Source organism: Schistosoma haematobium, chromosome 6 (assembly GCF_000699445.3).
Source record: "Schistosoma haematobium chromosome 6, whole genome shotgun sequence".
In the NCBI taxonomy this organism is placed as follows: Eukaryota; Metazoa; Platyhelminthes; class Trematoda; order Strigeidida; family Schistosomatidae; genus Schistosoma; species Schistosoma haematobium.
In genome coordinates this window covers 19,707,744-19,728,885 of record NC_067201.1, presented here as the reverse complement: position 1 = coordinate 19,728,885, position 21,142 = coordinate 19,707,744, and the positions used below count along the sequence as shown (strand labels likewise).

At 43.4% G+C, this 21,142-nt stretch overlaps 2 protein-coding genes across 2 annotated transcripts; both read left to right on the top strand.

Moving 5' to 3' along the window:
- The first annotated feature begins 1,846 nt into the window (after window positions 1-1,846).
- On the top strand, window positions 1,847-6,013 carry MS3_00008723 (uncharacterized protein). Its single transcript, XM_051217066.1, has one exon. It carries the CDS (start codon window positions 3,077-3,079, stop codon window positions 3,710-3,712), a length of 636 nt encoding a protein of 211 aa, XP_051065704.1. The 5' UTR covers window positions 1,847-3,076; the 3' UTR covers window positions 3,713-6,013.
- Window positions 6,014-7,711: 1,698 nt separating this feature from the next.
- MS3_00008722 (uncharacterized protein) lies at window positions 7,712-12,784 on the top strand. The gene has a single exon (XM_051217065.1). It carries the CDS (start codon window positions 9,142-9,144, stop codon window positions 9,775-9,777), a length of 636 nt encoding a protein of 211 aa, XP_051065703.1. The 5' UTR covers window positions 7,712-9,141; the 3' UTR covers window positions 9,778-12,784.
- The last annotated feature ends 8,358 nt before the right edge of the window (window positions 12,785-21,142 follow it).

The window sequence follows — 21,142 nt, the reverse complement described above, 5'->3', positions numbered from 1 at the left end:
ACGTTCAACCTTCGCCTTCTGATTTATTTGGCACGTGTTTCTTGGTAGCGGTGTTCATAGTTAACCTCAACTCGACTCCACGCTACAATTGGTGACCCGTATTTTGGATCACGCCTCAGCTTCTGGTCAAATCTTCCAAAGAAGCCAATTCGGTGAGTCTATGATTTATCTATCCACGTCTGTCGTATATTTTCATATTTTTTAATATATAATATACTCGACATGACGGATAACGATAAGAATAGAATTAATATAATAGACTCACACGTATGTGTACCGAATCCTTGTCACTTTTTATTCGCGTGATGATGAATTCCACGCTTTATTCGAGAAATTTTCCCCTATTAACTATTCTCCTCGCTGACCCGGCTGCTTGGTACGGAATGCATTTGCATACGCATTAACGTCTACCTCCCAGCATCAAATGGTTAAGTTGAACGGTTTCATTGCCAACTTAAAAGTGCTCTACGAGCACACGAGAACGACAACTGGTACGAAACCTTATCGCTCGTCCCCTTAGGTATTCGAACGAGCTTGAAGGCAGATATACAATGTTCCGCCGCTGAACTGGTATACGGCACGACATTGCGTCTGCCCGGAGAATTCTTCACACCACGGAGCAGACCTAATTTCGGTAAATCAGACTACGTCCATCGACTGTCTGCATTTATGCGAACGCTGTCTCCGGTGTCAACTCGAATACAACATCGACAGGTCGCTCTCTCTCGAGAGTTATCTACCTGTTCACATGTTTTTGTACGAGTAGATTCGGTACGCAAACCTTGGCAACAACCTTACGAAGGCCCTTTTCACGTGATCGCTCGTCACGAAAAGACCTTCAAGGTTGATCGATATGGACGCGTCGAGATCGTCAGCGTTGATCGTCTCAAACCAGCACACGTCGATGACAGTGCCCTATCTGGTAACCTGAGATTCAATGCTAGACCTAGCAAACCTAGCGGGATCCTCAAACCATCTTCAGGTCCCACGCTAGATACATCTGAGACCTCATTCTCACGTCCAGATCAGCAGACCACGCCGCCTCTGACCTCGGATGAGATTACAGGCCCACGCGATACGAACGAGACTACCGTCTCACGTTCCGGCCGCCGAGTACGGTTGCCCGTACGCTTCCGCGACTAGTCGCACAGTCAACAACCGATACGGTGTAGTGTTATTCCTATGCTACATGCATGCTACACTCTTCTCTTTTTTGATATTCTTTTTGTTTCCTGAGCCCTCGCCTTCGACCACCTCCGTTTGGTACCGTCGACTTCAGTCAACTTTGGCGAAAGCTGGACTGGCCACCCATGCTCTTGTCAACGCACTCAGTCGATATTTTGGTTTCGAATGCTTGGCATACGCTTGGTCTCGAACTTGGTCGTTACGGTCGCTTCTGGTTCATCGGCTCAACGTGGTTTCGTCCTACGTCTGCAGCGTTTCTGGTCCGGACCCCTACGAACGCTCTCTTCAGATTCTGGATACAAACCACTCTGGTGTAGCATGCCAACTCAAGCAACAAATACAGCACATCGCTCCTGGTACCGTTCTCCGAAAACGACCTTCGTTGGCAACTCGACGATCAACGATCGCTTTCCTGTTCGCCAATTCTTCCGTCCTACAATCGCTCGTCAGCCGATCAGTCCCACGATTTAAACCGCTATTTGTCGAAAGTGTAAACCCTTTCTAGCGGGGGCTCCTGTAGTGACTCACATTTATCACGAGAACACGACTGGTTTAATAAAAACAATTATTATTATAACCAACTGTACCAGTGTTTGTTTTAACGTGCTTTTGTTTGACTGTGCTAATGACAGCTATTTTGTGCTTCCATTCTTGTACTTACACTTCAATTGTAACTTCGCGCGAATTCGGTTACCTTCTGTAACCAAGGTTGTATCCTGGCACGATCTCGGTATCCTTTCGATGCCACGAGATCGCCAGCAAATAAATATCTCGACTTGGTCCATTAATTGCCTTCTGGTATTTGGCTTCTCGGAGATTTTATGGGTTTCTTTGGTTACGTTCAACCTTCGCCTTCTGATTTATTTGGCACGTGTTTCTTGGTAGCGGTGTTCATAGTTAACCTCAACTCGACTCCACGCTACAATTGGTGACCCGTATTTTGGATCACGCCTCAGCTTCTGGTCAAATCTTCCAAAGAAGCCAATTCGGTGAGTCTATGATTTATCTATCCACGTCTGTCGTATATTTTCATATTTTTTAATATATAATATACTCGACATGACGGATAACGATAAGAATAGAATTAATATAATAGACTCACACGTATGTGTACCGAATCCTTGTCACTTTTTATTCGCGTGATGATGAATTCCACGCTTTATTCGAGAAATTTTCCCCTATTAACTATTCTCCTCGCTGACCCGGCTGCTTGGTACGGAATGCATTTGCATACGCATTAACGTCTACCTCCCAGCATCAAATGGTTAAGTTGAACGGTTTCATTGCCAACTTAAAAGTGCTCTACGAGCACACGAGAACGACAACTGGTACGAAACCTTATCGCTCGTCCCCTTAGGTATTCGAACGAGCTTGAAGGCAGATATACAATGTTCCGCCACTGAACTTGTATACGGCACGACATTGCGTCTGCCCGGAGAATTCTTCACACCACGGAGCAGACCTAATTTCGGTAAATCAGACTACGTCCATCGACTGTCTGCATTTATGCGAACGCTGTCTCCGGTGTCAACTCGAATACAACATCGACAGGTCGCTCTCTCTCGAGAGTTATCTACCTGTTCACATGTTTTTGTACGAGTAGATTCGGTACGCAAACCTTGGCAACAACCTTACGAAGGCCCTTTTCACGTGATCGCTCGTCACGAAAAGACCTTCAAGGTTGATCGATATGGACGCGTCGAGATCGTCAGCGTTGATCGTCTCAAACCAGCACACGTCGATGACAGTGCCCTATCTGGTAACCTGAGATTCAATGCTAGACCTAGCAAACCTAGCGGGATCCTCAAACCATCTTCAGGTCCCACGCTAGATACATCTGAGACCTCATTCTCACGTCCAGATCAGCAGACCACGCCGCCTCTGACCTCGGATGAGATTACAGGCCCACGCGATACGAACGAGACTACCGTCTCACGTTCCGGCCGCCGAGTACGGTTGCCCGTACGCTTCCGCGACTAGTCGCACAGTCAACAACCGATACGGTGTAGTGTTATTCCTATGCTACATGCATGCTACACTCTTCTCTTTTTTGATATTCTTTTTGTTTCCTGAGCCCTCGCCTTCGACCACCTCCGTTTGGTACCGTCGACTTCAGTCAACTTTGGCGAAAGCTGGACTGGCCACCCATGCTCTTGTCAACGCACTCAGTCGATATTTTGGTTTCGAATGCTTGGCGTACGCTTGGTCTCGAACTTGGTCGTTACGGTCGCTTCTGGTTCATCGGCTCAACGTGGTTTCGTCCTACGTCTGCAGCGTTTCTGGTCCGGACCCCTACGAACGCTCTCTTCAGATTCTGGATACAAACCACTCTGGTGTAGCATGCCAACTCAAGCAACAAATACAGCACATCGCTCCTGGTACCGTTCTCCGAAAACGACCTTCGTTGGCAACTCGACGATCAACGATCGCTTTCCTGTTCGCCAATTCTTCCGTCCTACAATCGCTCGTCAGCCGATCAGTCCCACGATTTAAACCGCTATTTGTCGAAAGTGTAAACCCTTTCTAGCGGGGGCTCCTGTAGTGACTCACATTTATCACGAGAACACGACTGGTTTAATAAAAACAATTATTATTATAACCAACTGTACCAGTGTTTGTTTTAACGTGCTTTTGTTTGACTGTGCTAATGACAGCTATTTTGTGCTTCCATTCTTGTACTTACACTTCAATTGTAACTTCGCGCGAATTCGGTTACCTTCTGTAACCAAGGTTGTATCCTGGCACGATCTCGGTATCCTTTCGATGCCACGAGATCGCCAGCAAATAAATATCTCGACTTGGTCCATTAATTGCCTTCTGGTATTTGGCTTCTCGGAGATTTTATGGGTTTCTTTGGTTACGTTCAACCTTCGCCTTCTGATTTATTTGGCACGTGTTTCTTGGTAGCGGTGTTCATAGTTAACCTCAACTCGACTCCACGCTACAATTGGTGACCCGTATTTTGGATCACGCCTCAGCTTCTGGTCAAATCTTCCAAAGAAGCCAATTCGGTGAGTCTATGATTTATCTATCCACGTCTGTCGTATATTTTCATATTTTTTAATATATAATATACTCGACATGACGGATAACGATAAGAATAGAATTAATATAATAGACTCACACGTATGTGTACCGAATCCTTGTCACTTTTTATTCGCGTGATGATGAATTCCACGCTTTATTCGAGAAATTTTCCCCTATTAACTATTCTCCTCGCTGACCCGGCTGCTTGGTACGGAATGCATTTGCATACGCATTAACGTCTACCTCCCAGCATCAAATGGTTAAGTTGAACGGTTTCACTGCCAACTTAAAAGTGCTCTACGAGCACACGAGAACGACAACTGGTACGAAACCTTATCGCTCGTCCCCTTAGGTATTCGAACGAGCTTGAAGGCAGATATACAATGTTCCGCCACTGAACTTGTATACGGCACGACATTGCGTCTGCCCGGAGAATTCTTCACACCACGGAGCAGACCTAATTTCGGTAAATCAGACTACGTCCATCGACTGTCTGCATTTATGCGAACGCTGTCTCCGGTGTCAACTCGAATACAACATCGACAGGTCGCTCTCTCTCGAGAGTTATCTACCTGTTCACATGTTTTTGTACGAGTAGATTCGGTACGCAAACCTTGGCAACAACCTTACGAAGGCCCTTTTCACGTGATCGCTCGTCACGAAAAGACCTTCAAGGTTGATCGATATGGACGCGTCGAGATCGTCAGCGTTGATCGTCTCAAACCAGCACACGTCGATGACAGTGCCCTATCTGGTAACCTGAGATTCAATGCTAGACCTAGCAAACCTAGCGGGATCCTCAAACCATCTTCAGGTCCCACGCTAGATACATCTGAGACCTCATTCTCACGTCCAGATCAGCAGACCACGCCGCCTCTGACCTCGGATGAGATTACAGGCCCACGCGATACGAACGAGACTACCGTCTCACGTTCCGGCCGCCGAGTACGGTTGCCCGTACGCTTCCGCGACTAGTCGCACAGTCAACAACCGATACGGTGTAGTGTTATTCCTATGCTACATGCATGCTACACTCTTCTCTTTTTTGATATTCTTTTTGTTTCCTGAGCCCTCGCCTTCGACCACCTCCGTTTGGTACCGTCGACTTCAGTCAACTTTGGCGAAAGCTGGACTGGCCACCCATGCTCTTGTCAACGCACTCAGTCGATATTTTGGTTTCGAATGCTTGGCGTACGCTTGGTCTCGAACTTGGTCGTTACGGTCGCTTCTGGTTCATCGGCTCAACGTGGTTTCGTCCTACGTCTGCAGCGTTTCTGGTCCGGACCCCTACGAACGCTCTCTTCAGATTCTGGATACAAACCACTCTGGTGTAGCATGCCAACTCAAGCAACAAATACAGCACATCGCTCCTGGTACCGTTCTCCGAAAACGACCTTCGTTGGCAACTCGACGATCAACGATCGCTTTCCTGTTCGCCAATTCTTCCGTCCTACAATCGCTCGTCAGCCGATCAGTCCCACGATTTAAACCGCTATTTGTCGAAAGTGTAAACCCTTTCTAGCGGGGGCTCCTGTAGTGACTCACATTTATCACGAGAACACGACTGGTTTAATAAAAACAATTATTATTATAACCAACTGTACCAGTGTTTGTTTTAACGTGCTTTTGTTTGACTGTGCTAATGACAGCTATTTTGTGCTTCCATTCTTGTACTTACACTTCAATTGTAACTTCGCGCGAATTCGGTTACCTTCTGTAACCAAGGTTGTATCCTGGCACGATCTCGGTATCCTTTCGATGCCACGAGATCGCCAGCAAATAAATATCTCGACTTGGTCCATTAATTGCCTTCTGGTATTTGGCTTCTCGGAGATTTTATGGGTTTCTTTGGTTACGTTCAACCTTCGCCTTCTGATTTATTTGGCACGTGTTTCTTGGTAGCGGTGTTCATAGTTAACCTCAACTCGACTCCACGCTACAATTGGTGACCCGTATTTTGGATCACGCCTCAGCTTCTGGTCAAATCTTCCAAAGAAGCCAATTCGGTGAGTCTATGATTTATCTATCCACGTCTGTCGTATATTTTCATATTTTTTAATATATAATATACTCGACATGACGGATAACGATAAGAATAGAATTAATATAATAGACTCACACGTATGTGTACCGAATCCTTGTCACTTTTTATTCGCGTGATGATGAATTCCACGCTTTATTCGAGAAATTTTCCCCTATTAACTATTCTCCTCGCTGACCCGGCTGCTTGGTACGGAATGCATTTGCATACGCATTAACGTCTACCTCCCAGCATCAAATGGTTAAGTTGAACGGTTTCACTGCCAACTTAAAAGTGCTCTACGAGCACACGAGAACGACAACTGGTACGAAACCTTATCGCTCGTCCCCTTAGGTATTCGAACGAGCTTGAAGGCAGATATACAATGTTCCGCCACTGAACTTGTATACGGCACGACATTGCGTCTGCCCGGAGAATTCTTCACACCACGGAGCAGACCTAATTTCGGTAAATCAGACTACGTCCATCGACTGTCTGCATTTATGCGAACGCTGTCTCCGGTGTCAACTCGAATACAACATCGACAGGTCGCTCTCTCGAGAGAGTTATCTACCTGTTCACATGTTTTTGTACGAGTAGATTCGGTACGCAAACCTTGGCAACAACCTTACGAAGGCCCTTTTCACGTGATCGCTCGTCACGAAAAGACCTTCAAGGTTGATCGATATGGACGCGTCGAGATCGTCAGCGTTGATCGTCTCAAACCAGCACACGTCGATGACAGTGCCCTATCTGGTAACCTGAGATTCAATGCTAGACCTAGCAAACCTAGCGGGATCCTCAAACCATCTTCAGGTCCCACGCTAGATACATCTGAGACCTCATTCTCACGTCCAGATCAGCAGACCACGCCGCCTCTGACCTCGGATGAGATTACAGGCCCACGCGATACGAACGAGACTACCGTCTCACGTTCCGGCCGCCGAGTACGGTTGCCCGTACGCTTCCGCGACTAGTCGCACAGTCAACAACCGATACGGTGTAGTGTTATTCCTATGCTACATGCATGCTACACTCTTCTCTTTTTTGATATTCTTTTTGTTTCCTGAGCCCTCGCCTTCGACCACCTCCGTTTGGTACCGTCGACTTCAGTCAACTTTGGCGAAAGCTGGACTGGCCACCCATGCTCTTGTCAACGCACTCAGTCGATATTTTGGTTTCGAATGCTTGGCGTACGCTTGGTCTCGAACTTGGTCGTTACGGTCGCTTCTGGTTCATCGGCTCAACGTGGTTTCGTCCTACGTCTGCAGCGTTTCTGGTGCGCACCCCTACGAACGCAATCTTCAGATTCTGGATACAAACCACTCTGGTGTAGCATGCCAACTCAAGCAACAAATACAGCACATCGCTCCTGGTACCGTTCTCCGAAAACGACCTTCGTTGGCAACTCGACGATCAACGATCGCTTTCCTGTTCGCCAATTCTTCCGTCCTACAATCGCTCGTCAGCCGATCAGTCCCACGATTTAAACCGCTATTTGTCGAAAGTGTAAACCCTTTCTAGCGGGGGCTCCTGTAGTGACTCACATTTATCACGAGAACACGACTGGTTTAATAAAAACAATTATTATTATAACCAACTGTACCAGTGTTTGTTTTAACGTGCTTTTGTTTGACTGTGCTAATGACAGCTATTTTGTGCTTCCATTCTTGTACTTACACTTCAATTGTAACTTCGCGCGAATTCGGTTACCTTCTGTAACCAAGGTTGTATCCTGGCACGATCTCGGTATCCTTTCGATGCCACGAGATCGCCAGCAAATAAATATCTCGACTTGGTCCATTAATTGCCTTCTGGTATTTGGCTTCTCGGAGATTTTATGGGTTTCTTTGGTTACGTTCAACCTTCGCCTTCTGATTTATTTGGCACGTGTTTCTTGGTAGCGGTGTTCATAGTTAACCTCAACTCGACTCCACGCTACAATTGGTGACCCGTATTTTGGATCACGCCTCAGCTTCTGGTCAAATCTTCCAAAGAAGCCAATTCGGTGAGTCTATGATTTATCTATCCACGTCTGTCGTATATTTTCATATTTTTAATATATAATATACTCGACATGACGGATAACGATAAGAATAGAATTAATATAATAGACTCACACGTATGTGTACCGAATCCTTGTCACTTTTTATTCGCGTGATGATGAATTCCACGCTTTATTCGAGAAATTTTCCCCTATTAACTATTCTCCTCGCTGACCCGGCTGCTTGGTACGGAATGCATTTGCATACGCATTAACGTCTACCTCCCAGCATCAAATGGTTAAGTTGAACGGTTTCATTGCCAACTTAAAAGTGCTCTACGAGCACACGAGAACGACAACTGGTACGAAACCTTATCGCTCGTCCCCTTAGGTATTCGAACGAGCTTGAAGGCAGATATACAATGTTCCGCCACTGAACTTGTATACGGCACGACATTGCGTCTGCCCGGAGAATTCTTCACACCACGGAGCAGACCTAATTTCGGTAAATCAGACTACGTCCATCGACTGTCTGCATTTATGCGAACGCTGTCTCCGGTGTCAACTCGAATACAACATCGACAGGTCGCTCTCTCTCGAGAGTTATCTACCTGTTCACATGTTTTTGTACGAGTAGATTCGGTACGCAAACCTTGGCAACAACCTTACGAAGGCCCTTTTCACGTGATCGCTCGTCACGAAAAGACCTTCAAGGTTGATCGATATGGACGCGTCGAGATCGTCAGCGTTGATCGTCTCAAACCAGCACACGTCGATGACAGTGCCCTATCTGGTAACCTGAGATTCAATGCTAGACCTAGCAAACCTAGCGGGATCCTCAAACCATCTTCAGGTCCCACGCTAGATACATCTGAGACCTCATTCTCACGTCCAGATCAGCAGACCACGCCGCCTCTGACCTCGGATGAGATTACAGGCCCACGCGATACGAACGAGACTACCGTCTCACGTTCCGGCCGCCGAGTACGGTTGCCCGTACGCTTCCGCGAATAGTCGCACAGTCAACAACCGATACGGTGTAGTGTTATTCCTATGCTACATGCATGCTACACTCTTCTCTTTTTTGATATTCTTTTTGTTTCCTGAGCCCTCGCCTTCGACCACCTCCGTTTGGTACCGTCGACTTCAGTCAACTTTGGCGAAAGCTGGACTGGCCACCCATGCTCTTGTCAACGCACTCAGTCGATATTTTGGTTTCGAATGCTTGGCATACGCTTGGTCTCGAACTTGGTCGTTACGGTCGCTTCTGGTTCATCGGCTCAACGTGGTTTCGTCCTACGTCTGCAGCGTTTCTGGTCCGGACCCCTACGAACGCTCTCTTCAGATTCTGGATACAAACCACTCTGGTGTAGCATGCCAACTCAAGCAACAAATACAGCACATCGCTCCTGGTACCGTTCTCCGAAAACGACCTTCGTTGGCAACTCGACGATCAACGATCGCTTTCCTGTTCGCCAATTCTTCCGTCCTACAATCGCTCGTCAGCCGATCAGTCCCACGATTTAAACCGCTATTTGTCGAAAGTGTAAACCCTTTCTAGCGGGGGCTCCTGTAGTGACTCACATTTATCACGAGAACACGACTGGTTTAATAAAAACAATTATTATTATAACCAACTGTACCAGTGTTTGTTTTAACGTGCTTTTGTTTGACTGTGCTAATGACAGCTATTTTGTGCTTCCATTCTTGTACTTACACTTCAATTGTAACTTCGCGCGAATTCGGTTACCTTCTGTAACCAAGGTTGTATCCTGGCACGATCTCGGTATCCTTTCGATGCCACGAGATCGCCAGCAAATAAATATCTCGACTTGGTCCATTAATTGCCTTCTGGTATTTGGCTTCTCGGAGATTTTATGGGTTTCTTTGGTTACGTTCAACCTTCGCCTTCTGATTTATTTGGCACGTGTTTCTTGGTAGCGGTGTTCATAGTTAACCTCAACTCGACTCCACGCTACAATTGGTGACCCGTATTTTGGATCACGCCTCAGCTTCTGGTCAAATCTTCCAAAGAAGCCAATTCGGTGAGTCTATGATTTATCTATCCACGTCTGTCGTATATTTTCATATTTTTTAATATATAATATACTCGACATGACGGATAACGATAAGAATAGAATTAATATAATAGACTCACACGTATGTGTACCGAATCCTTGTCACTTTTTATTCGCGTGATGATGAATTCCACGCTTTATTCGAGAAATTTTCCCCTATTAACTATTCTCCTCGCTGACCCGGCTGCTTGGTACGGAATGCATTTGCATACGCATTAACGTCTACCTCCCAGCATCAAATGGTTAAGTTGAACGGTTTCATTGCCAACTTAAAAGTGCTCTACGAGCACACGAGAACGACAACTGGTACGAAACCTTATCGCTCGTCCCCTTAGGTATTCGAACGAGCTTGAAGGCAGATATACAATGTTCCGCCACTGAACTTGTATACGGCACGACATTGCGTCTGCCCGGAGAATTCTTCACACCACGGAGCAGACCTAATTTCGGTAAATCAGACTACGTCCATCGACTGTCTGCATTTATGCGAACGCTGTCTCCGGTGTCAACTCGAATACAACATCGACAGGTCGCTCTCTCTCGAGAGTTATCTACCTGTTCACATGTTTTTGTACGAGTAGATTCGGTACGCAAACCTTGGCAACAACCTTACGAAGGCCCTTTTCACGTGATCGCTCGTCACGAAAAGACCTTCAAGGTTGATCGATATGGACGCGTCGAGATCGTCAGCGTTGATCGTCTCAAACCAGCACACGTCGATGACAGTGCCCTATCTGGTAACCTGAGATTCAATGCTAGACCTAGCAAACCTAGCGGGATCCTCAAACCATCTTCAGGTCCCACGCTAGATACATCTGAGACCTCATTCTCACGTCCAGATCAGCAGACCACGCCGCCTCTGACCTCGGATGAGATTACAGGCCCACGCGATACGAACGAGACTACCGTCTCACGTTCCGGCCGCCGAGTACGGTTGCCCGTACGCTTCCGCGACTAGTCGCACAGTCAACAACCGATACGGTGTAGTGTTATTCCTATGCTACATGCATGCTACACTCTTCTCTTTTTTGATATTCTTTTTGTTTCCTGAGCCCTCGCCTTCGACCACCTCCGTTTGGTACCGTCGACTTCAGTCAACTTTGGCGAAAGCTGGACTGGCCACCCATGCTCTTGTCAACGCACTCAGTCGATATTTTGGTTTCGAATGCTTGGCGTACGCTTGGTCTCGAACTTGGTCGTTACGGTCGCTTCTGGTTCATCGGCTCAACGTGGTTTCGTCCTACGTCTGCAGCGTTTCTGGTCCGGACCCCTACGAACGCTCTCTTTAGATTCTGGATACAAACCACTCTGGTGTAGCATGCCAACTCAAGCAACAAATACAGCACATCGCTCCTGGTACCGTTCTCCGAAAACGACCTTCGTTGGCAACTCGACGATCAACGATCGCTTTCCTGTTCGCCAATTCTTCCGTCCTACAATCGCTCGTCAGCCGATCAGTCCCACGATTTAAACCGCTATTTGTCGAAAGTGTAAACCCTTTCTAGCGGGGGGCTCCTGTAGTGACTCACATTTATCACGAGAACACGACTGGTTTAATAAAAACAATTATTATTATAACCAACTGTACCAGTGTTTGTTTTAACGTGCTTTTGTTTGACTGTGCTAATGACAGCTATTTTGTGCTTCCATTCTTGTACTTACACTTCAATTGTAACTTCGCGCGAATTCGGTTACCTTCTGTAACCAAGGTTGTATCCTGGCACGATCTCGGTATCCTTTCGATGCCACGAGATCGCCAGCAAATAAATATCTCGACTTGGTCCATTAATTGCCTTCTGGTATTTGGCTTCTCGGAGATTTTATGGGTTTCTTTGGTTACGTTCAACCTTCGCCTTCTGATTTATTTGGCACGTGTTTCTTGGTAGCGGTGTTCATAGTTAACCTCAACTCGACTCCACGCTACAACTTTTGATTGCACTCAGAATGTAAACTAACGTGGGCTTTGATACCATTATCGGTTTTGTAAATTCAAATTAGTGGATCATCGAAGCACAGAAGAACAAATGATAAGCATCTATCCTATTACTTTTCCACATGCTTTTAAAGTAAACAATGGAAGTTCCCTACAGCAGTAATTTTGATATGTGTTAAAATTAACTTGATATTTTAGCATGGACAAAACTATTATCCTAGCCAACTGCTGCAGAAATTCGAACTTAAATTGGCAACTAACGCTGTAAATCTTTTTTAGCAGAATAGAACATCTAAGTAGTGGCTTTTAATAGAGAATCAAATCTTGATCTCCGAAAACGCCAGACACTTGTGGAGATAGACCTGACAACCTTATTTTGTAAATAGTTTTCAATGTTATTTCTATTTGTTTTGTCAATTTTTCACTGTATGTACATTTATCATTAAATGACTGTACGTGTTGTTTTAGTCAACGACCTTGAACACTTTTTCCGTTGTAATTCTAACATAGCGTGACACACATTTTCGATTGTTCACAAATACACTATTACGCACATACCCATTGTTCTATTCTCGCTCGTTACCAAGTCAATTGCGTTCTAAACTGGATATTATCCTCATTTCAGACTGCAGTGTCATTCCCATTATATCCTACATCAAAGAAACTTATTGGCGTCATATTTACCTCTGTGGAATTATTATGCATTTATAATTGTGGACTTTTGAGACCAAAACTCAACAGAACACGCAACGACAAATTCTCAGCGTATCAGGAGCCACTGTCAGTCTTGATGATTTAGCAGACATGGCCGATAAGATAATAGAAATATATCCCGATAGTCGGGGAATTAACGCTGTACAACCCGTTAGTAGAGATGCTATGAACCCTACTCTTGACAAGCAGCAACAAATGGCACACTTAACACGGCAGCTAGCATCACTGCAGGCGACTATCTCCACCATCCATTCTCGACGCCCCAGATCTAGGCCCAGAAGGAGATCAGTATCCAGACATCGTCTTAGGTCACCTAAGCGGGCAGCCGGAATTTGTTGGTACCATTCGAATTATGGTGAGAAAGCACGTCGTTGCACAAAACCGTGCAACTTCACGGCAAGCAAGCCAGACCATCAGGGAAACGAAGTGGCCAGACAGTAACAGCGGCAGCTGTTACTGGCCAACATGTCAGCCGCCTCTTCCACATCAGGGATCGTATTTCTGGCTCAGACTTCTTAGTCGATACTGGAGCAGAAATCAGCATCATCCCACTCCATCTCTCACGCAGACAATATACGACAAGCACTAAATTGTCCTTGGTAGCGGCTAACGGATCAGTTATCAAAACTTATGGAGAACAATCTCTTATATTAGATCTCGGGCTCCGTATAAGATTCACATGGGTATTCATAGTTGCTCAAGTCAAACGACCCATCCTCGGGGCCGATTTTCTTAGTGCGTACAACCTGTTAGTTGATATGACCAACAAGAGATTAATCGACGTAAACACACGTTTACAGGTAAATGGTACACTCTCCAACGACAACGAGATCCATGGTGTTCGAATAATGAAACCTGCGAACAACATCTTCAACGACATTCTAACAGAATACCAGTGCATTACGAAATCAGATTACCAAAAGGAAGGTAACCCACAGCTGGTACAACACCATATCACTACCACCGGACCACCTATTAGCGCCAGGGCGAGGAGACTACCACCAAGCAAGTTGCAAGTAGCTAAAAGAGAATTCGAACATATGATGCAACTTGGTATTATCAGACCATCCAACAGCCCCTGGGCCTCGCCGTTACACATGGTACCAAAGAAGGACCAAGATTGGCGTCCGTGTGGTGACCATCGACGATTAAACAATCAAACCATCCCGGATAGGTATCCTATTCCACATATACATGACTTCGCGTTAAATTTACATGGTAAATGCATCTTCTCGAAGCTCGACCAAGTGCGTGCATACCATCAAATTCCGATGGCACCAGAAGACATCGAGAAAACAGCCATCATCACACCCTTTGGCCTGTTTGAGTTTCTAAGGATGCCATTAGGATTAAAAAACGCTGCGCAGACATTCCAACGCTTCATGGATAACGTAACAAGAGGCCTTGATTTCGTGTTTGCATACATCGACGATGTTCTCATTGCAAGCTCATCTTTAGAAGAGCATATCCAACATGTCCAGACCCTTTTTGAGCGTTTTAAAAAGCATGGCGTCGTCATCAATCCTTCGAAATGCATATTCGCAGTCCCAGCCTTAGAGTTTTTAGGACATTACATTGACTCTCAAGGCATCAAACCACTCCCAGAAATGGTTGAAGCTATTACCAATTATCCCGAACCAACCTCGGTGAAGTCATTACGACGCTTCCTCGGTATGTGTAATTTTTACCGCCGTTTCTTACCACATTGTGCTGAAGTATTACAGCCATTAACCGATCTGTTGAAAGCCGACAAAAAAGGTACGAAGAGAGAGAAGAATCAAACATTCAACCTATCTCTTGATGCCAAAACAGCGTTTGAAAAAGCAAAGTCGATGATAGCTAATGCCACCATGCTACAATATCTAAATACTGACCCCACAACCCACTTAATTCTGTGTACCGATGCATCTCAAAAAGCCATCGGGGCAGTATTACAACAACAGGTAAACAATATGACTACCCCCATAGCGTTTTTCTCCAAAAGATTGTCACCAGCCCAAGAACGCTATAGTACCTTTGGACGGGAGTTACTTGCTATCTACTTAGCCGTTAAACACTTTAACTTTTTACTACAAGGACGAACTTTTACCATCATGACCGATCACAAACCTTTATGTTACTCATTCCACACATCGTACGACCGACATTCACCTCGCGAAGCACGACAACTGGATTACATCTCCCAGTTTACGACAGATATCCAATTTGTCAAAGGACACACCAACGTCGTAGCTGACGCGTTGTCACGTAAGGACGTAAATACCCTGTTACGTAAACAAAACATCGATCTAGAAACCATCGCAAAGCTACAAGTAGACGATGCAGATTTGAAGGCCTGCCAGGAGAAGTCTAACTTGAACCTTAAACCAGTACCCATCCCTTTCTCAAATACATCTATCATTTGTGATGTTTCAACGGGTAACAATCGCCCTTTTGTACCTCTAGCATGTCGTCGACAGGTATTTCATCAACTGCATGACCTTTCTCACCCAGGAATCAAAGCCACAATCAAATTGGTTACTGAGCGTTTTGTGTAGCCAAAAATCAATTCAGATATAAAACGATGGACGCGAAGCTGCCTACAATGTCAACGCAGCAAGATTCAGAAGCACACGATCAGTCCAGTTGGCAAGTATCCCCTGCCGGAAAAACGTTTTCAGCATATCCACTTAGACATAGTTGGTCCATTACCACCATCTAATTCATTCACTCATATTCTCACTGCGGTGGACAGGTTCACAAGATGGGCCATAGCATGCCCTATTGCTGATACTTCTGCAGAAACAGTAGCCGGCGTATTCCTTGACCGTTGGATAGCAAATTACGGAGTACCTTCTATCGTCACTACCGACCGTGGTCCCCAGTTTCAGTCCATCTTATTTCAGGAATTCACAAGACTTCTGGGCGTGAACCACATCAAAACAACAGCCTACCACCCAGCAGCTAACGGCTTGGTCGAAAGATTTCACCGCCAATTAAAAAGCTCGCTGATGGCACAAGATGATACGACAAAATGGAGTGACGCATTACCACTTGTACTCCTGGGTATCCGTTCAACTATAAAGGAAGATATAGGTTGTACAGCCGCTGAGCTAGTTTACGGTACAACCCTTACATTACCAGGTCAACTAGTGGACCCAAACACTTTAACACCAACGGACCCAAGTCGTTTTGCTAGCCAACTGCTGCAAACCATGCAACGAATCAAAGCCATACCGCCTCGTGAACATAACAATCGAATACAACTCAACAGAAATCTAGAAACATGCAAGTTTGTCTTTGTTCGAGTTGATGCTGTTAAAAAGCCATTGAAACAACCTTATGAAGGACCATATCAAGTAATTAAAAGAACGACCAAACACTTCATAATCAACAAGTGTGGAAAGAAAGAGACTATCGCTATCGATAGAATAAAGCCTGCTTTCTACGAAGCACAACTTGACGAAGAACATACTATTTCACTGAACCAACCCCGTCCAGCAACCACCACTACAGCAGACAGGGATGAAAAACTGAGTATCAAACCTACTTGTTTAACGCGCTCAGGCAGAGCCGTAAAAAAACCCAAACGCTATGTACATTTCGCCGAATAAAAAAAAGAATCTCAACAAACAATTACTGATGTACTATACGATTATACTCACCCGATTTTTCCCAACAAAATCCATGATTTTTTTTACAGTGTACATAATTAACCATATTTTTTCCCCACAATTATTCGTTTTGTCACATTTTTTTTCATAGAAAAAAATTTGTTACAATAATAAACGAGTAAACTCTATTTAATTATTCATTTGTTGTACACACACACACAAAAAATAAGCAGTTCATTTTTTTGGGGGGGTCAGTAACAGTCTGCACATTATTATCATTGTTAGCAAACCAAGCTTTTAAATGACGGTATTCTCATTACTTTTGTTTGTCATGCTATGCCATATCACCACTATTTTCACTCAATAACACACTGTATATTGTTAACGTACATGTCATACGCATCTCCACATTGTTAATTGGTTATTATTGTAAATATTTTTTTTGGTATAAAATTTTTATTATTGTTATTGTAACCAGTGTTACCTCCGGACACTCTGGGGGGAGCTATGTGGAGATAGACCTGACAACCTTATTTTGTAAATAGTTTTCAATGTTATTTCTATTTGTTTTGTCAATTTTTCACTGTATGTACATTTATCATTAAATGACTGTACGTGTTGTTTTAGTCAACGACCTTGAACACTTTTTCCGTTGTAATTCTAACATAGCGTGACACACATTTTCGATTGTTCACAAATACACTATTACGCACATACCCATTGTTCTATTCTCGCTCGTTACCAAGTCAATTGCGTTCTAAACTGGATATTATCCTCATTTCAGACTGCAGTGTCATTCCCATTATATCCTACATCAAAGAAACTTATTGGCGTCATATTTACCTCTGTGGAATTATTATGCATTTATAATTGTGGACTTTTGAGACCAAAACTCAACAGAACACGCAACGACTAGCCGATTTAAGTAACGTCCCTAATTTGTTATTGCATTTGTAACATTTAACTTGTAAATATTAATATTACTATTGATTGCTATTAACTTTGTTGATACTTTTGCGTTTATATATTGTTTGGTCCACCACACACCATGTAGCGGTAAATAGATCCTCAAAATAAAGAGCCCTGTAAGTCTTTGACACTGGATGCTGACCACATTACTTTTAATGGACTCAACTAACTGAAGGCGCTCGGTCATGCATCCGCATCAAATCATGAGTGGGAACGCCTTGCTTAACAACCCTTGCAATAGCTAGCCCGATTGGATCCGACGATCCTCGATATATTGACAGCCTATCAAATATATCTTTGAACCTCTTTGCCTCTGTCTTCTGATTTCACTTGGTGTGTACGATTAATATTAGGTGTTACTGGTTATAGCGTTGTCAAACTTCGAATACCTGTGGCATCTTCAACTTAATGAACGACAAATGTATGAAAAGAATAATTCAACTTATAAAAATTTTGCACCAACATTAAAGGCACTGTATAAATAGTAAAAGCTTTTCACAGTTGCGGGCCAAAACCCATACTGAAATACTAAGATGATGGAAAGAGAATGCAAAACAAAGTAGCAATCAATGTTGCCTACGGAGTGTACAGAAAATAGAGCATTTGAAAATAATGCCCGTTTTCAAAAATAATATTGAAGAATTATGAGGTTAATGTTGACATTAAGTAGCGAAAAAATTGTACTACATCCAGTAAAGTACAGTGTTACATGAGGTTTAAGTGTTTTATACGAAAGTGTCATACTTATGTAAAAGAATACGTGAATATCGCAAGGGCGCGGACAAAAATGAAAATGTTAGCATGCAATTATGAGGTAATTAATAAGCGTACAAAAAATTAACACGCATTTATAACTGTTTGAACGATAAAAAAACGAGTTTGTATGAGCGATTCAAAATGTCGTGTAAACAGTAATAAATCGTTTGTGGGTATGACAGTAAAATGAATGGTGAAAATAAGTATAGTAGAATATGACAGGAATTGGTGGCGAGACTCTAATTTAGGGACGACCTTCGAACGAATCTTAAATGACGTTGACAATTATTAGTCAATCAGAAGACAGTTAGTATAAAGTGAAAACATATTATAAGTAATGAATTACAGTGGATATTTTTCTTTTACATGATTTTAAAACTTGTTAAGGTTTGATAAAGGTCCAGAGGATCTGAATTCATAAGGCATACGGTATAGAAATTCGTCCATAGGGTTAGGGTTAAGGTTAAGGTTAGTCTAGGGTTAAGATTAGGGTTAGGTTAGGGTTAGGGTTGTAGTCTAGGGTTGGGGTTAGGGTTTAGGGTTAGGGTTACGGTTAGGGTCAGGGTTAGGGTTTACGTTAGGGTTAGGGTTGTAGCCTCTCAATAAACATCTCTTTCCTAAAATCCGATGTAAAACGATCTCATGTTAGCATTCTGGCCCTAACCTGACCCTACCCTTAACCTTAACCCTAAACCCTAACCCTAACCTTAATCCTAACCTAACCCTAACCCTAATCTTAACCCTAAACCCTAACCCTATGGACGAGTTTCTATACCGTATGCATTATGAATTCAGATCCTCTGAACCTTTATCAAACCTTAACAAGTTTTAAAATCATGTAAAAGAAGAATATCCACCGTAATTCATTACTTTCTTGTAATATATTTTTACCTTATACTGTCTTATGATTGGCTAATAATTGAAATTGCTCAAACGCTTCTGATTGGCTCGTCTCTAAATTAGAGTCTCGCCGAATTGGTCTGTGATGCCGACAGAATAGTGAAATATGAACATGCTCTAATGAGCCGCATTAGAGTAAGTAGCGTCGCGTATCGATGGGTGGATTCGAATTTAAATACGTAGAGTCCTCGTTAATAGAATAAAAATATCCAAGTTGTGAAATGATAGATGCATCGACGGGTGATATCCGTTGCTCTACTACGATTGATAATAATCACAGAATGTGAAGTCAGTATACCTTGTCGTTTGAGTTTATGACATATGCATTGGATTGTCATTAAATATGCATTAATAGAATGATCAGAGGAACATAATAGTAATTGGGGAGATGAGGTACGTAGAGTCGTATTCCTTTGTTACGAAAACGGTCCAAGGCATGATAAAAATTCCAAGACATATGATTAAAGATGGCAGCCAGTGAGAGTGACTTGGATTTGATGAACAAGAGTGTGTCTTTGAGGGACTAGCACTATACTCTATGTTCTGGTATACAGTGCGATGGGAACAAAATAGTATTTGCGGTAGTCGAATAATGTTTTTGATTGGTGATTGATGTAGCATGCAGTTGGACATGTGGACGAATAGATAAGATGAACGTAATCATTACCAATCAGCTCGTAGATTTCGAAGCATCGGTGGACATAATAAGAGGAAATACCAAAATTTAGAATGTGTGGTATGATAACATAAAAAATGACCTCGACTAAGTGAATGAGTGTAATACTAGGCCAAAATTACATGGGGAAAAAATGGAACAAACTCACTTAGAGCGGGAAAATTCTACGTTATTTTTTTGATGGAAATAGTCCAGTGAGTTGCAAATGTCATAACGTGAATCGGATGTTAATAACATTATAATTCGATGGTTGAGTGGTGCAGTTGAGTAAATATCAGCACGAACAAAAATAAAAATTCCACATTCATTCATGATAGGACACTAATGTAATAATGAGCATATGATGATAATTTGAATCATATGGAATGGTCTGCCAGATGGATCTGTCATAACTTGTGAACCCGTGTGCCCTGTATATTGGATAACTCAACGATACCGCCAGTCAGAGAGCAGCGAATTATCGATCGAACCAATGACGCACAAAACACATGCAAGCAGCCTAGAGTGCTGATTAGTCTCGCTTCCTGTCTAGCCCAGCCAGTTAAGTCCAGAATACCAATCTTTGCCTCTGCAATTTGAATCATTTATTTCAAACATACGGGGTTTATATACCAATCAAACAGACCACAATGTGCCATAAAATAGAAAATAACATTTGTACAATATTTGGCCAAACGTGGCTGTGAATGTGGGAGGTAGTGTATAAAAGGCAGGGAATAATTCAAGAATGGTAAATCGTATAATAACAGTTCATAAGTTAAAATAAAGCGCATGATAAGAGCGACATGAATATGAACAGTTTAGTTAAATAACAATTACACGATAAAAATATACTCATAGTATAGGTCCATAAATGGATCCCAAAAGTTACCATTCACTATTCGTATCGCGATATATCAGGATCAGCGAGAAAATTTGACACGAGGATAAGGTATCAACAAGATAATACGCTTTGAGCATGTCCATGTCGTGCTGCACAGGCTTCGCTAAGTGCTTTGGACTATAGATTGGGCCGGATCCGTTAAGCTTGTTCGTCGAATGTATAATGAGCAGAAGCCCTTTTCGACTTAGCTTGTTGCGTTAGGTTCGTCGTCGACAGTCTCATCACATTCGCGACCCGAGATCTGACGCCGATTAGATCGTATAAATGTTATCTGTCGAAATATGTATACCCTGACTATTCTTGTATATCTTAGTTGACTTAATGTGCGTTGAGTAAATAAGGGAATTAAACAAGCCAAATACCGAGAATGGACTTTCGAATACATACATTTTTTATATGAATCGAAATGACACGCAGTGCAGAA

Bases quoted from the DNA above. Each gene is read 5' to 3' on its own strand.
- MS3_00008723 (XM_051217066.1), top strand. From the start codon at position 3,077: ATGAGATTACAGGCCCACGCGATACGAACGAGACTACCGTCTCACGTT.
- MS3_00008722 (XM_051217065.1), top strand. From the start codon at position 9,142: ATGAGATTACAGGCCCACGCGATACGAACGAGACTACCGTCTCACGTT.